This window comes from Palaemon carinicauda, chromosome 19 (assembly GCF_036898095.1).
Source record: "Palaemon carinicauda isolate YSFRI2023 chromosome 19, ASM3689809v2, whole genome shotgun sequence".
Lineage (NCBI taxonomy): Eukaryota > Metazoa > Arthropoda > Malacostraca > Decapoda > Palaemonidae > Palaemon > Palaemon carinicauda.
This window is the reverse complement of record NC_090743.1, coordinates 111191561-111207104: the sequence shown is the minus strand read 5'-3', so window position 1 is coordinate 111207104 and position 15544 is coordinate 111191561. Positions and strand designations below refer to the sequence as shown.

The window sequence follows — 15544 nt, the reverse complement described above, 5'->3', positions numbered from 1 at the left end:
TAAAACAGCTTGTTAAGAATATAGTAATATTTGATACTTTAGAAATAAAATCAACGGGATTCAAGTTGAACTGCACTTTGAAGAATCTACGAGGAAGGTATGAAGATAAGGATATATAAGAGAGAGTGAACAAGTTTTCAATATTAATAATTTTTAACCAAAAATTAGCACAATCTGGAACTTAAGATACTTAATTAAACAATATCTGTAGCAAGAGTAGGCCTACAAGAGACCATTGTTGTGTAAAAAGTAAATATAGGGATGCAGCAAGAAAAAAAAATGACATTTCTTGTGTTAGCCCTTTGTCAATGATCATTGATTAGGAAGATATAAATGCTATATTTGTTCATGAGTTTGGTAAAATGAAAGAAGAGAGGATTTAAAACATCTATATCTATTCTGGATGCTGAATTATATACTGAATTCGACGGGCTCAAATTGACACTAGGTAACTACATGTTCAGAGACTGATATTCACACAGTCACTGCACCTCTATTTCATTGATTAACAATGGAGGTACAAACAGATTAAAAGTAATGGTGTATACTCTATAGTATATAGGAGATGCTTACTTAATATCTTCAGTCTTTAGGTATAGACCTATAGTTAAAGTGGCTCGGACTATTTAAGTCTGCTATAGATGAATGGGAGGTGGTTAATGTCGAAATAAGAAAATATAAATCTTGATGGGAAATGTGAGACTTGTCATGTAAATATAAATAAAATTTATATAAATACAACATGATATACACACCTCTATATAGTAATATTTGATACTTTAAAAATAAAATCAACGGGATTCAAGTTGAACTGCACTTTGAAGAATCTACGGGGAAGGTATGAAGATAAGGATATATAAGAGAGTGTGAACAAGTTTTCAACATTAATAATTTTTAACCAAAACCCAATTTACTAAACACTTCGTGATCATCTGTAGCATTAATGATCCGTTAGAGGAGTGATATTTGAATCTAGTCTCAATAGCCACTAGAATACTGTTTTGTAAAGAAACTACGTTTTAATACTATAATTTTGAAAAGTGGTTAAGGTAAACTCTTCAAAATGCCGGAGAACGATGGTTGAATAAAGAGATACAATATCAATGGAAAAGGAGTGGGCCATGGGTATTGTTTGAATATACAGCAAGGTAATAAACTACGTGTGGTGAAATGAAAATATAATCTATCCCGTTTGGCTAAGGATCTAACATTTACTATCATACTAATATTTCAATGGTATCAGGTGTGTGTAAAATATTTCTGATGTTTGTTTCTGTATCCTGTTTACAGGGGATTATATTCGCTTCAAGACTGTGCCACATTCTCTTACTAAGAAGAAAGCATGACTGAATTCCGAATCTGATTTATGGGCTTGAATAAAAAACAGACACCAAGATGGAAATATAAACTGTGTATTCTGTGATGTGGAAGAAAATGCTAACCATTTCATGTTACATTGTTCACAGTATAGTGTTATAAGAATAAAAGCAATTGAGCTCCAACAATCATACGAAAAAGATGGCGCACAAACAGTAGAAAAATTCCTTTTTTGTAAAGAAAATATTGAAAATAAGAAAAGTGTACTACAACAAATGTGGATGAAAAGAGAAAAACTAGTGAAAATAAGGAACACACAAAACTAAAAGACACAGAGGCGCCGTTGCAAAGGCGAAGCCTCAACCTGAATCTGATGTTACGATTTACGACTTCCAGTTCCAAGTTACCATTCGTGTTCTTTAACCGGGCAGTGTAGTATTTTTTTCTCGTGTGGTTGCTGTTACTTTATTTAAATAGTTTACCGGCATCGTTTATTTAGTGCTTTGAATTATGTTACCCAGTTTTGAATTGATTTTTTATTCTATTTGTCGACTTTATCAAGCTTTAATAGTACCAGAGTCCTGTCAACTGATTAGACTGACAAACAGTTGTAGTCTAATAGTTCAAGAAGGTAAGCCTTATTGATTTTTATTTGTATAGGCTTAGTCCCTTTTCGTCTTTTGGAATATCAGGAATAATATATAATCATCTTACGATAAAGTTAATGTAGAATTTCTTACGGTAATAGCCTACACTTGTAAAATGGGTAAATATATGATACCGTAATTTCTAGCCAAATACATGAACCATATATTTTTCCGGTTTCATTGTAGTGAATTACATGGCAATGTAACCTAGGAAAAAAACTACTTGAAGAGATCGTAATTTTTTCTGTAAGAAACAGTAGTTTTTTCCTAGGTTACATTACCATGGAATAATATACAAAATTACCATTTTTCCTACTCGCTATCTTGTGTTTTGTGCATTTCTGACCAAGATTATTGGGACAAACCACCCGTTCAATGAGTTTTTGGACCCCTTCATGCAAAGACAATTATGGGGGAACCCAGTGGGAAACCGTGGTTCTTTTTGGTTGGGAAAATGTCATAAAAGAGTGATTTGCAGCAATATTAATCGTCAGGAATGCAAAATAAGATCAAGATAACCAGTTGGAAAAATATATGGTTCATGCAAGTTCCTGAAAACAGGCCAAAACGTGATTATTTGAATATTTAACACTTTTTGAGATTTGTTAAAGGTTCAGAACCTAACCAACCCACCTAACCTAACTTACTAGTTCCCAGGTCACAACCCTTAGCGGGGGGCTTGCTTCCTTCCCAGGTCACAACCCCTAGTCGGGGATCAAGCCCCCAGACCCCCCTTCTCAGGGCAAGCCCCCCGGACCCCCTTTCTCAGGGCAAGCCCCCCGGACCCCCCTTCTCAGGGCAAGCCCCCCGGACCCCCTTCTCAGAGCAAGCCCTCCCGACCCCCAGGTCACAACAGCAAGCCGGATCCCCCTTTCCAGGTCCAAAACCAAAAGCAAGTCACAAATAAATCCTTATAATAGGAAAAAGTAAATCACAAATATTTCCCTACCTTATTATTGACACCTCATTTTTATTTATTTAATTATTTTTTTTTTTTTTTTTTTTTTGGCAATCTTTACAGAAGCTTTGCAGTAGAAATGTCCTGGCCTTCCTGAAAAATTTAGGTCGGAATTGGACCTTTGAGGCCTTATTCTGCCGTTATTTTTTAATTTCACACGAGTAACAATTCCTTTATACTGAAAGGAGAGCATTTCCATCATGATCAATTGCCGACATAGATGAAATTACACTTAATTTTGAAAACGATTGTACTTCCTTTAAGTTCCCTCTTGGATATGTCTTTATGCGATGGCAATTTAACTCAAACCTGAAGGAAAGGGTGGAAAAAAATAGCTGCTGTAAAACAACATCAGGGAACTTGAGCATAATTTTGAAAGCTCCTATGTGGTTAAAAATGTCAGGTAATCATTACGTCATACAAAAACTAGAAAAGCTGGCCAAAACGAGTGTAAGCAACTCATGCGCACTAACTCAACATCAGTCTCCCAGATGTAAACAATCTACTTACAATGTGAGATGGACTTCATATTTTAATAGACCGTTACATAAGTTACGCCCCAGCTCCTATTAAACATATAGAGAAAAATACAAAACTAGCCAGCACTCGTCCATTTCTCATAGCGAATTTCAGTTTCGCCAGTACTTAAAGTATCATATATTTACCGTAAAATAAACCTAGGCTAACATCACCGTGTTTGTCCATACATGGCAAGGCTCTTTATTGTATGTTTTGTTTCACCAAATAACTTTTTTTTTTTTTGTAGAAGTTTATATTTGGTATCGTGTGTATTTAACCGTTAATAATTTATTTTAAATATAAAACTTACCCGCTGGTTATTTAATGGCTAAAGTCTCCTGACGCCCTGGCAGAATTTCAAATCTCGCGCTATCGTACATATACCAGGTACGGCGGTACCACAGGTTGAACTATACCTACAAGCCTCAGATCTTCTTCTGCCCGCTTCGCTGGCTGTCATATTAAAAATTCGCTCTCGCTGTTTTACTCTGTTTGGACGTATTTGGTGATGTACAACGGGGATTTGCCTGAACGTTTCCGTTCTCCCGACGCTTGTACGCCTGCGAAACGCTCAGATCATGGTGTTCGTGTAGAGAATAAACAATCCGATTCAGAATTTGTATCTTTGGCCGATGTTACTATTCATGCACCACCACTTCCTTCAGACTGGCTTTCTTCACCCGAAAAGCGTGGTGATAATGATGTTGATATTCCTTTGAATAAGGAGTCGAATGTACGAACTAACGATCCTAAGTGGTCTATGCTTTTAGACATGAAACAACAGCTCTCATCGTTCATGGAGTCTTATCAACCGGCTGTTGGCAGTGCGATTGGGCGTCAGACGTTGGACCAGTTGTCGCATAGGCGGCCTGTGGTCTTTATTGCTGACGAGTTATCGCACAGGCGGTCTCCCATTTGCAGTGCTCAGCAGCAGGTTAATATAGATGAGTCACGTCAGGGAGTTGTTGCCAAACAAATATCGACTTCCAAACGTAATGAGGAACGCCGGCGTCGGCAAGTGGACGCAATGCGTCGCCGTGACGATTCTCAGCAGTCAACTTTTGACAATATGAAAGGTCATCATCAACAACAGGTGGACTCTAGGTGTCCACGGGACGACCATCGTCAGTCTACTTTTGACGGCATTGAGCGTCGGCGTCAACAGCAAGCGGACGCTACGCGTCCACGCGGCGACATTCGGCAGTTGACTCCTGATACCAAGCGTCGTTCAGTTCAACAACAAGCGAACGCTAAGCGTCCATGCGACGATTCTCGGCAGTTGACCATTGACGTCGAGCGTCAACCTATCCATGTCGTCACACATCAGTCGACCTCTACCTCTCCTCTTCAGTTGGATGCAGTTATTGATTATGGCAATCAGTCTCATTCAGACTTTGTTCCTTCAGTTCAGGCTGCAGCAGTTGCTGCACTGCCAGAAGATGAACTTGAAGAAAAGTCCGATGTGGACGAACCTTTAGAGGAAGCTTCTGATCATGAAGAAGATAAACATTATCAACATGCTGTTGATCTTAGAAAATTTATGTTAATTCTTACGGAGGTTTTTCCTGAACATTTTACCCCTGTGGCCCCAAATTCTCCTCCATCAGAATTTATCTTAGGTAAAGCAACCAAAGTGCCTGTTTATACTAAGATGGTACTTTCACGTTCTTCTAAACGAGCCTTGAAGTTAATGGGTTCCTGGATGGACAAGCAGAGAGCTATTGGCAAATTGGGCTTTGCTTTTCCTCCTGCAAGATTGGCCTCTAAATCCAGTGTGTGGTACGAGACTGGTGAAGTGCTGGGCTTGGGATTTCCTTCTTCTGCCCTGGGGGAATTCTCGAGTTTGGTGGATTCGTCTCGTCGTCTGGCCGTAAGGAAAACAAAGGTATGGTGGTCAATGGCAGAGTTCGACCATTTATTTAAGGGTTTGTTTAGGGCCTTTGAAGTGCTAAATTTCCTAGACTGGTCTTTGGGAGCCTTAAGTACGAGGGTATCCGATATGAAGGACACAGACACTAGTGGCCTTGTTCATTTGATGTCCTGCTTGGACAAAGGTGTGAGGGATGGCTCTAACGAGTTAGCTGCCCTTTTCACAGCTGGAATCCTTAAGAAAAGGGCCACTATGAGTTCTTCTCTCTCGACGGGGATTTCACCTTACCAGAAAGCAGAACTACTGTTCGCTCCTTTGTCTTCTACCTTGTTTCCGCAAGAGTTGGTAGGGGAAGTTGCCACTGCTCTCACCCAGAATGCCATGCATGATTTGATGACCAACACGGCCAGGAAAGTTTTGCCTTCTACCTTTGCTTCTCGTAAGCCTAAGGTAGCCTCTACGGGTGTTCAACCTTCTCAGTCCTTTCGTGGTAAATCTTCCGGAAGGGGTTCTTTCAAACCAGACAGCAGAAAACCTAGGAGCAGAGAAACCAAGACCGGCCGAGGTAGAGTCTGACTGCCATATCCTTCAGACAGCAGTGGGTACCAGGCTGATCTGCTTCTGGAAGGCCTGGGAGAGGAATGGAGCGGACCCCTGGTCCGTTCAAGTGTTAAGGGAGGGTTACAAGATCCCTTTTCTATCGATTCCTCCATTAGTAACAGATACGGGGATCTTTCCCCCAAATACAGGGTGGGTCCGAAGAAGCAAGCCATGCGGTTTCAGATGTCTCTATTATTAGAAAAGCAAGCAATAGAGGAAGTGCAGGATGTAACATCTCCGGGGTTTTACAACCGACTTTTCTTAGTCCCCAAGAGTTCGGGGGAGTGGAGACCGGTTCTGGACGTAAGTGTTCTAAGTGGTTACATCCAGAATACGACGTTTACAATGGAGACTCAGAAGACGGTTCTTGCAGCGGTAAGGAGGGAGATTGGATGGTCTCGATAGACCTCCAAGATGCCTATTTCCATATCCCAATACATCCCAGCTGCAGACGTTATCTGAGATTCATGGACGGAAACAAGGTCTTCCAATTCAGGGCTCTTTGTTTCGAACTCAGCACGGCTCCTCTATTATTTACAAAGATCATGCCGAATGTAGCAAGCATGCTGCATTCGAGGGGTATCAGGGCCTCCCTGTACCTGGACGATTGGCGAATAAGAGCCGCCTCAGCTGATTGCTGTTTGAAGGACCTAAGAATAACTCTGGAATTAACCAAGGAACTGGGCCTCGTGGTGAGTTTGAAAAAATTGCAACCGACTCCATCCCAGGAGATTCTTTGTTTGGGGATGGAGATTCACAGTCGCAGTTTTCGGGCTTTTCCATTGCCTGTGAGAGTACAGTCAGCTCTCCAAAAAATCCAAGCTTTTCTGAAGGAAGAACTCAGTTCCATAAGGGAATGGATGAGCCTTCTGGGGACACACTCATCGTTAGAGAAGTTCGTGACTCTGGGGAGGTTGCATTTGCGTCCCCTTCAGTTTCATCTCAATCGTCATTGGAAAAAAGGGGACAGTCTTGACAGGGAAACCGTTCCCATCACGAACTCCATCAAGTCTCATCTTCAGTGGTGGAACAACAGAAGAGCCCAGACCTCGTGTTGTGTTCCGACGCCTCAAATTCTGGGTGGGGAGCAACACTGGGGAAGAAGGAATTCTAGGGAACTTGGACAGTGGAGCAAACATCTCTCCACATAAATCAAAAGGAGCTTTTGGCTATTCATCTGGCCCTCAAAGGCTTCGAAAAGCATATCAGGGGCAAAGTAGTCCAAATCAATGCGGACAGCACTACAGCTCTGGCCTACATAACAAAACAAGGCAGGACCTACTCATGGATTTTGTATGAGATAGCAAAACCTCTTCTCATATGGGCAGAGGAAAGGAAACTGACACTCTTGACTCGGTTTATTCAGGGAGTCAACAATGTGAGTGCAGACAGACTCAGCAGGAGGGGTCAGATTCTACCCACGGAATGGATTTTACACCGAGACGTCTGCAAAAGTCTGGCGTTTATTGGGTCATCCTCTCGTGGATCTCTTTGCAACCGCAAAGACAGAGAGACTGGAGTGTTACTGCTCACCAGTACCAGATCCCGAAGCCTTCTACATAGACTCCTTTCTAATGAATTGGTCGCACATGGAGGTTTATGCTTTTCCCCCATTCAAGATTCTCTACAAAGTGATACAGAAGTTCGTATCTCACGAAGAAACCAGGATGATGTTGATAGCTCCGTTCTGGCCGTCAAGAAGTTGGTTTCCAGAGATACTGGAATGGATGGTAGATGTCCCGAGAAGCCTACCTTAAGACCAGATCTTTTCAGACAACCTCACTTGGCTCAAAACCATCTAAACCTCCGAGCTCTACGTCTGACTGCCTTCAGACTATCGAAAAACTCGCTAGAGCTAGAGGATTTTCGAAGAAGGCAGCCAAGGCTATTGCGAGAGCAAGGAGGTCTTCCACCATCAAGGTGTATCAGTCCAAATGGAAGGTGTTCAGAGAATGGTGTAGGGCTAATGCGATTTCTTCATCCAGTACCTCTCTAACCCAGATAGCAGATTTCTTCATAGACCTTAGAAATAAACATAACTTCTCGTCATCTACAATTAAAGATTACAGGAGTATGTTGGCGACAGTTTTTAGGCACAGGAACTTAGATCTTTCTAATAATAAGGATCTGCAGGACTTGCTTAGGTCTTTTGATGCCACCAAGAAAATTCAATCTGCTTCCCTTGTCTGGAATTTGGATGTGGTGCTTAAATTTCTCATGAGTGACAGGTTTGAGCCTTTGCACTCTGCTTCTTTTAAGGATTTAACCTTGAAAACTTTGTTTCTGGTTAGCCTAGACACTGCTAAAAGAGTAAGTGAAGTACACGCTTTAAGCAGGAGCATTGGTTTTTGGGATGGAAAAGCCATTTGTTCCTTACAACTAGGGTTTTTGGCCAAGAATGAAAATCCGACTCAGCCATGGCCCAAATCCTTCGAGATCCCTAACCTTTATGATTTGGTTGGAGATGAGTTGGCAAAGGTGCTCTGGCCAGTAAGAGCAGTACGGTTATATGTGGACAGAACAAAGAATCTGAGAGGCGACTCAGATGCTCTATGGTGTGCAGTCCGAAAGCCCTCACTGCCCATGTCAAAGAATGCCTTATCATTTTTCATTTGACTTAATTCGAGAAGCTCACGCCCAGTGTAATGAGGCGGACCAGAGGCTTCTTAAAGTAAAGACACATGAAGTCAGAGCGGTAGCGACTTCAGTAGCTTTCAAACAGAATCGTTCTCTGTAAAGTTTGATGGATACGACCTTTTGGAGGAGTAAGTCAGTATTCGCATCTCATTATTTGAAACATGTTCAGACTCTCTATGAGGACTGTTATATGTTGGGTCCATTCGTAGCAGCGAATGCGATAGTAGGTGAGTGATCTACCACTACATTCCCTTTTCCTAATACCCCTTTTCTATCTCTTGGAACTCGTAAGTTATGGTTGTTTGTGGAGACGGGTCGTCAGTCTTCCGCAATCTTTGATTTGGTCAGGTGGTCAATTTGTTCCTAGAGTGCGCCTGGAACAAGGGTATTAGTTGAGGTCCTGTCATGTTATAGGTGGTTGTACCGTTTGACAGCTCCTAGAGATCATCAGCCCCGAGTGGATCACTGGATCTCCTAAGGATAGCGGATGAAATGAGGCAGAGTATCATTGCTGTCAGTTTCCTTATCAGGTGAGAACCTCTTAAGTTATTTGTGTAATGCTTAAGTGAATTTTCAAATATTTAGCTCTGTCTGACCTGCCACCAAGGGGTGTCAATCAGCCATTATATAACCAGCGGGTAAGTTTTATATTTAAAAATTATATTTTCATAATAAAATAAATTTGTTCCGTAACTGAAATACAAACCACGCTATTTACATGGGGTAATTACTTCGGCATAGCTGAATGACGAGCCATAAATTTTTAACGAGGGTTTCCTACCCCACCGCTAGTTAGCGGGGGGGGGATAGGGAGGGGTAGCTAGCTACCCCTCCCCCCTCACACACACCGGTGAACAGCTCACTTTACTTTTGGCTGGGAGAGACGACAGACGTGTGTGCGCTCTCCTCGTTTTTGACTGCCATAATTTTGTTTGCTTTCTCTTTTCAGTGTGTGTGTGAAGTTGGCCTCTATCTTTCATCATGCGTACATGCCCTGGACTTCCTGGCCGCCCTTGTGGTACCTTTATGTCGACTTGGACACGGATCCTCACTCCTTATGCCCTCAGTGTAGGGGCCAACGGTGTGATAGGTCTAACGTGTGTATTGAATGTAAGGAGTGGTCTACCTCCCAGTGGGAGAGGTTTGCCTGGCGACGTAAGAAGAAGGCTAAAAGGGATCTTTCTCCTTCCGAGGTTTCTCGGAAGAGAGAAAATCCCAGGACTACTTCTTCCGCCGCCCTTTCCTCCTCCGAAGCTCCCACTCGAGCGGCCTCTTCCGAGAGGCCGGCGAGTGGTAGCGTAGACCGCAGTGCTGTTAACCGATCCCGGGGTGAGGGAGAGGTAGTTGCCTCCCATAGCGAGGTGGCTGCCCCTCCCCTCGGAGGTAGAATTTGTGTCTAATAGTGATCTTTTTCAGCTTTGGGCTTCCTTGTGGCTGCAGGGTTTGCCCTCCAAGGAAGCTCTGTTTGACATGATCAAACGGGGAGCGGCTGTCGAACAATTGCCAACTTCAGCGGAGATAGATCCTCTGTCTGTGGTTGACGTTGTTGTGATGGAAACTTCCCGTGAGTCTAGCCAAACGCCTGTTCCCGTGGCTGAGTTAGCGGAAGGCTTAGAATCCCCCTCCGAACATCCTTCGAGGGAGGAGCTTAGTCCCACGGTCTCTCCTGCTGGTGATTCTCCCTCTCGGGGGAGTTCACTAACAGAGACTCCTCTTCGGAGGCCTATCGATGGTCAGCCTGCTGATCCCACAGCCCCTCGTGGCCGTATAAGGCGGAAGGCTCGTCCTCCCCTTCGCTGTAGAGGCCTTCCTTCCCCCTTCAAAGGGGTTAAGAGGCGCCTCTTCGGCTCGTCGTCACCACATTCCTCTGCGGAGGAGACGACTCGCCGTTCTCCTGTCCTGCCAGCTACCAACCTAGACCTCTCCAGGGATCGTTCGCGATCCCCTTCGGAGGGTGGTCGTCCTTCGGGACATTGTGACCTGTCGCCCAGACCATCTACCTCTAAAGCTCCTGATACTGCCACTGCGCAGTCTCCAGGCCCTTCGGGGCTTCAGGGACTTGAGCGCCAAACTGCGCCTCTCACCCCTAAGCGCCAGGCACCCCCTGCGCGCCCGCCTGCCGATGTTCCTGCTGATTCTGACATAGCGCCTCGGCACTCACCCTCAGGCGTTCGCGCCCCTGATCCTGTTACGCGCCAGGGTCCCTCTGCGCGCCCACGCCCTGCTCCTGATATAGCACCACTGCGCTCACCTGCGCCCACGCGGCCAGTTCCTGATACGGCGCGTACGTGTCCACCGGTGCCCCAGCGGCCACCTGCGCCCACGCGCCCTCCAGCGCCTCGGCACCCCCCAGTCCCTGTTTCATCGCTCGCTGTATAGGAGGTTCCTGAGTTGCTGCACAGGCGTCCACACGTTCCTGCGGACTCGTCGCGCCCATCGGGGGAAAAGCGCGACACGCGCCCACGCGCACACTAACGCGCGGGACCCATCGCGCCCACCTAGGGAGATGCGCGATACGCGTTCTCGTGCAGTTCCGGCACCAGCGCTCACACACTCACCAACGCGACCACGCGTCGCTACAGCGCAACGCGTCGCCCAAGAGGCTCCCAAGTTAGCGCACGGGCGCTCACGGCTGCCTCTGGGCTCTCCCTCTATACCGCACAAGCTTGCTACTGATACGATCGTGCATGACGCTCCAGTATCGCGCCCTGTTTCTGCTACGCGCCCCGTTCCTGTATTTAAGACAACTAAGGTTGCCCAACGACCTCCAGAGCGCCCTCACGCGGCTTGCCCCACGCAGCCTCCGCAGCAGCGCACTCCAGTGCGACCGCATCCTGATGCGCGCCATGCGCGCCCACGATCGCCAGCGCGCCCACAGGCGAGTGTGCCGGTCTTATCGGACCAGCACCAACCTTCTTGCCCCCAGGTCGCTCGAGACCCTGCTCCAGCGCTAACGCGCCCTCAGCCGGTTCTTCCGGACACGCGCTCAGGCGCCCCCGTTATCTCGCGCCCATCGGGGCCGCGCCAGGTTGCTGCGCGCCCGCGCATTCGGCCTCCTCCTGCTCCAGCTCCAGCTCCTGATCACCGCACTCCTACGCCATCGCTTATGCGCTCTCGCGGCCATGTTCCCGCTCCAGCTGTCGCGCGCCCACACGCCTGCGCTGTCGCTAGCGCGCCATCGCTCCTGAACACCCACCCGCGCGCCATCGCCCCCTTGCGCCCGCCCCCGTGAGTTTCCATTATCGCGCCATCCATCCACGCACGACCCTGATTAGGGCCCGATGCACGAGCCCCAGCGCGTTCGCCGCCAGGCAGACCCTTTCTCGTCGCGCTCCCATCCCCGCAAGCGCAGACCAGCGCGCTCGCCAGAGGGGGTCGCTCCCCGGACAGGTCTAGGGATTCTTCTCTTTCAGCCCTGCAGGCGAACCCTCGTTTGTCAACTCCTCCTAGGAATCCCTCGATCCCCTTCCCTCCAGAGGGAGTGTCCGACAGCGTGGCTGTCAGACAGCAGCCTTGGTTAGGCACCCAAGTCAGAGCTCTTGTGCAGGCGATTAAGCTAGCCCTCTCTGATTAGGGTCACGAACCAGCGGCAGCTTCCTCCCCCTGAAGAGGAGGAGAGGAGTCTCTCCTGTGGATCCTCCTCCGAGACCTATTCTGTCCCCACGCAGATCCTAACACAAGGATCCTACTCCCCCTCAGACCTTCTCGCCCTCCCCTGCGGAGGAGGATTACCCCTTTTCGGGAGAGTCGGACGTGCAGGAATACTCCCCCATCGCACCAATGGGGGAGGTTCCTCCTCTTCCCGAGAGGTCTTCTCGTCCAGAGGTGGAGAAGGACCAGCCTCCTTCACTTCTCGAGTCCTATATCCCGCCCAGGAGGGAGCCTAAGGACTCTAAGACGATTCCCAAATCGTCAGCTAGGATCAGGCAGGAACCGTCTAGAGCCGTCGAGGATGTCCACGTGTCCCCCAGGAAGAGCCACTGGGGACTGGAGACTTCGCTGCAAGTCCTTCGGGAGGAGAGCACCAGGAGTCAGAACACGCTTTCTGGCAAGTCCTGACCCTCATGAGGAACCTTAATGGGATCCCAGACCCTGAGGTCCCACCTCGTGAAGGGAAGGACACGGTCCTGGACCGCGTCTACGGCACTCAGAAACCCTCTAGGTCCAGTGCGGCTTTGCCCTGGTCCCAAGGGATGAAGAGTGCCAGGGACAAGGTCGAGTGCCAGCTCGCTGAGCTTGCCTCCTCCAGCATAGAGTGCCGGTAATAAGCTCCTCCCTCCTCTTGAGTCCATCAGAGGAGGTACTTCGAGATCCTCGAGGAGTCTTCTCTGAATCTTCCCTTGCATCACTCCGTGGAAGAACTCACAGGGGGAGTCCCTCCTGAGAGACTCTCCAACCGGCACGTGTCCTTCTCAGCCACTGAGATCCTGAGCCAGGAGAAGGTCATCAAGTGCGCCATGCAGGCGACTTCATGGCTTGACATCTGGCTGGGGTCTCTGGGCATCTTGGTGCGGTCCGAGGACCTCTCCAAAGAAAGCACCAGAAAGGCGCTGGAAACCTTTCTTCTCTCGGGCACACGGACCATTGAGTTTCTGTCCCACCAAGTCTCGAGCTTGTGGGCCAACACGATCCTCAAACGTCGGGATGCTGTGGCCGAGAGGTTCCATCATAAGGTACCCAGTGCGGAGTCTAGCAGGCTCAGACACACTTCCGTTCTCGGTAAGAGCCTGTTTGAGCCTAAGGACGTGGAGCTCACTGCCGAGAGGTGGAGGAAATCCAACCAGGATTCCCTCATCCATAGGGCCCTGACATCGAGGCCCTACAAGCCTCCAGCAGTCCAGCAGCCCCGTCCTGCTAAGGACACAAAGAAGACGACCACCGCAGCGAAGCCCAAGGTATCTAAGCCCTTTCCTGCCAAGAGCAGGAGGGGCAAGAAGTCCTCCAGGGGAGTCAAAAACCCTAGAGGTACCAGCCGACGCCGGAAGCGCTAGGGTTGGGAATCCCCCTGCATGTCCACCAGTGGGGGGATGCCTTCAGAGTTGCGCGACAAGGTGGCAGCAACTCGGGGCTGATGCCTGAACGATCTCCGTGATCTCTCTAGGGTATCGCGTCCCGTTCACAGTCTCTCTACCTCCCCTGACAGCGAACCCAGTGTCGTTGAGCTCTTTTGCCATGGGATCGGCAAAAGGGCAGGCCCTCCGTGCCGAAGTCCAGACCATGTTGGAGAAGGACGCTCTCCAGGAGGTCGTAGACGGGTCCCCAGGCTTCTACAGTCGACTCTTTCTTGTGAGAAAGGCGTCTGGAGGCTGGAGACCAGTCATCGACCTCTCGACCCTGAACGGGTTTGTCAAGCAGACCCCGTTCAGCATGGAGACGGCAGACACGGTCAGGCTTGCAGTGAGACCGCGAGACTTTATGTGCACACTAGACCTAAAGGACGCGTACTTCCAGATCCCAATCCATCCATCTTCAAGGAAGTACCTGAGATTTTACCTAGACAACAAGATCTACCAGTTCAAGGTGCTGTGTTTCGGTCTCTCCACAGCTCCTCAGGTGTTCACCAGAGTTTTCACCATCATCTCTTCATGGGCTCACAGGATCGGCATCCGTCTCCTGCGTTATCTGGACGACTGGCTGATCCTGGCAGACTCGGAGGCGACCCTTCTTCGCCACCGAGACAGGCTCCTCGAAGTTTGCCAAGATCTGGGGATCGTGGTAAATCTCGAGAAGTCCTCTCTGCAGCCCTCTCAGAAACTGGTATATCTAGGCATGGTCATAGACACCAATCTCCACAAAGCCTTCCCATCAGACAAAAGGATAGCAAGGCTGAGGAAGGTTGCGAAACCTTTCCTCAATCGAGAAGAACTCCCAGCCCAATCGTGGCTTCGTCTCCTCGGTCACCTCTCCTCCCTGACCCGTCTCGTTCCCAACGAATGAGATCCCTCCAGTGGCGACTCAAGTCTCGGTGGAGTCAAGGACTCACTCCCCGGACATTCCGATCCCCATGGGATCTGCGGAACGAGCGGACCTCAGTTGGTGGTTGGCAGACGAGAACCTACGAAAGGGAGTGGATCTTCTCGTCCCTTCCCCGGATTTGATGCTGTTTTCGGACGCATCAAACAAAGGGTGGGGGGCCCACGTTCTGAACCACAGGACCTCAGGCCTGTGGTCAGAATCAGAAAAGTACCTTCACATAAACCTACTAGAAATGAAGGCCGTATTCCTGGCTCTTCAGAAGTTCCACCAAGTCCTGGCGGGCCACTCGGTGGTGGTGGTGAGCGACAACACCACGGTCGTGGCTTATATCAACAAGCAGGGAGGTACCTTTTCGGAACAGCTATCCCATCTTGCAGTAGAGATCCTGAGATGGTCCGAAGTCCACTCGATTTCACTAGCGGCTCGCTTCATTCCAGGCAAGAGGAATGTGCTGGCCAACAGTCTGAGCAGAGCGACGCAGATAGTGAGTACCGAGTGGTCTTTGGATCCTCAGATTGCCAACAAAGTCCTGACTTTGTGGGGTTCCCCGACAGTGGATCTGTTCGCTACGGCGCTGAACACCAAGCTCCCGCTGTACTGCTCCCCAGTCCCGTACCCCAAGGCTCTCTGGCAAGATGCCTTCCAACAACGGTGGGACAACGTCGATGTGTACGCCTTTCCCCCGTTCTGTCTGATAAGGAGGGTACTCAACAAGACCAGAACATCGGTCAATCTCTCGATGACCTTGATAGCTCCACTATGGCATCATGCAGAGTGGTTCCCGGACCCTCTGCAGCTCCTCACGGAGATCCCGAGGGAGCTCCCTCCACGTCGCGAGCTACTCGAACAACCACAGTCCAACATCTACCACAAAGCCGTAGCTTCGCTTCGGCTTCACGCCTGGAGACTATCCAGCATCTCCTCACAGAGAGAGGATTTTCGCAACAAGTTGCGGAAAGGATGTCTGGCCACCTGCGCAGGTCATCCACAGGAGTCAACCAGGCGAAGTGGTGAGTTTTC

General features: G+C 48.4%; 2 protein-coding genes across 2 annotated transcripts in view; both read left to right on the top strand.

Annotated features, from left to right (window-relative positions):
• The first annotated feature begins 1739 nt into the window (after nt 1-1739).
• Nucleotides 1740-15544, top strand: part of ArgRS-m (arginyl-tRNA synthetase, mitochondrial) — a 644356-nt gene continuing 630551 nt past the window's right edge. The window contains exon 1 of the mRNA XM_068393756.1: nt 1740-1948. The gene's annotated coding sequence lies outside the window, so the exon portion shown is untranslated. The remainder of the gene's footprint in view (nt 1949-15544) is intronic.
• Nucleotides 11055-11780, top strand: LOC137659233 (uncharacterized). Its single transcript, XM_068394267.1, has one exon. It carries the CDS (start codon nt 11055-11057, stop codon nt 11778-11780), a length of 726 nt encoding a protein of 241 aa, XP_068250368.1.

Coding starts and splice junctions, on each gene's coding strand:
- LOC137659233 (XM_068394267.1), top strand. CDS start 11,055: ATGCGCGATACGCGTTCTCGTGCAGTTCCGGCACCAGCGCTCACACAC.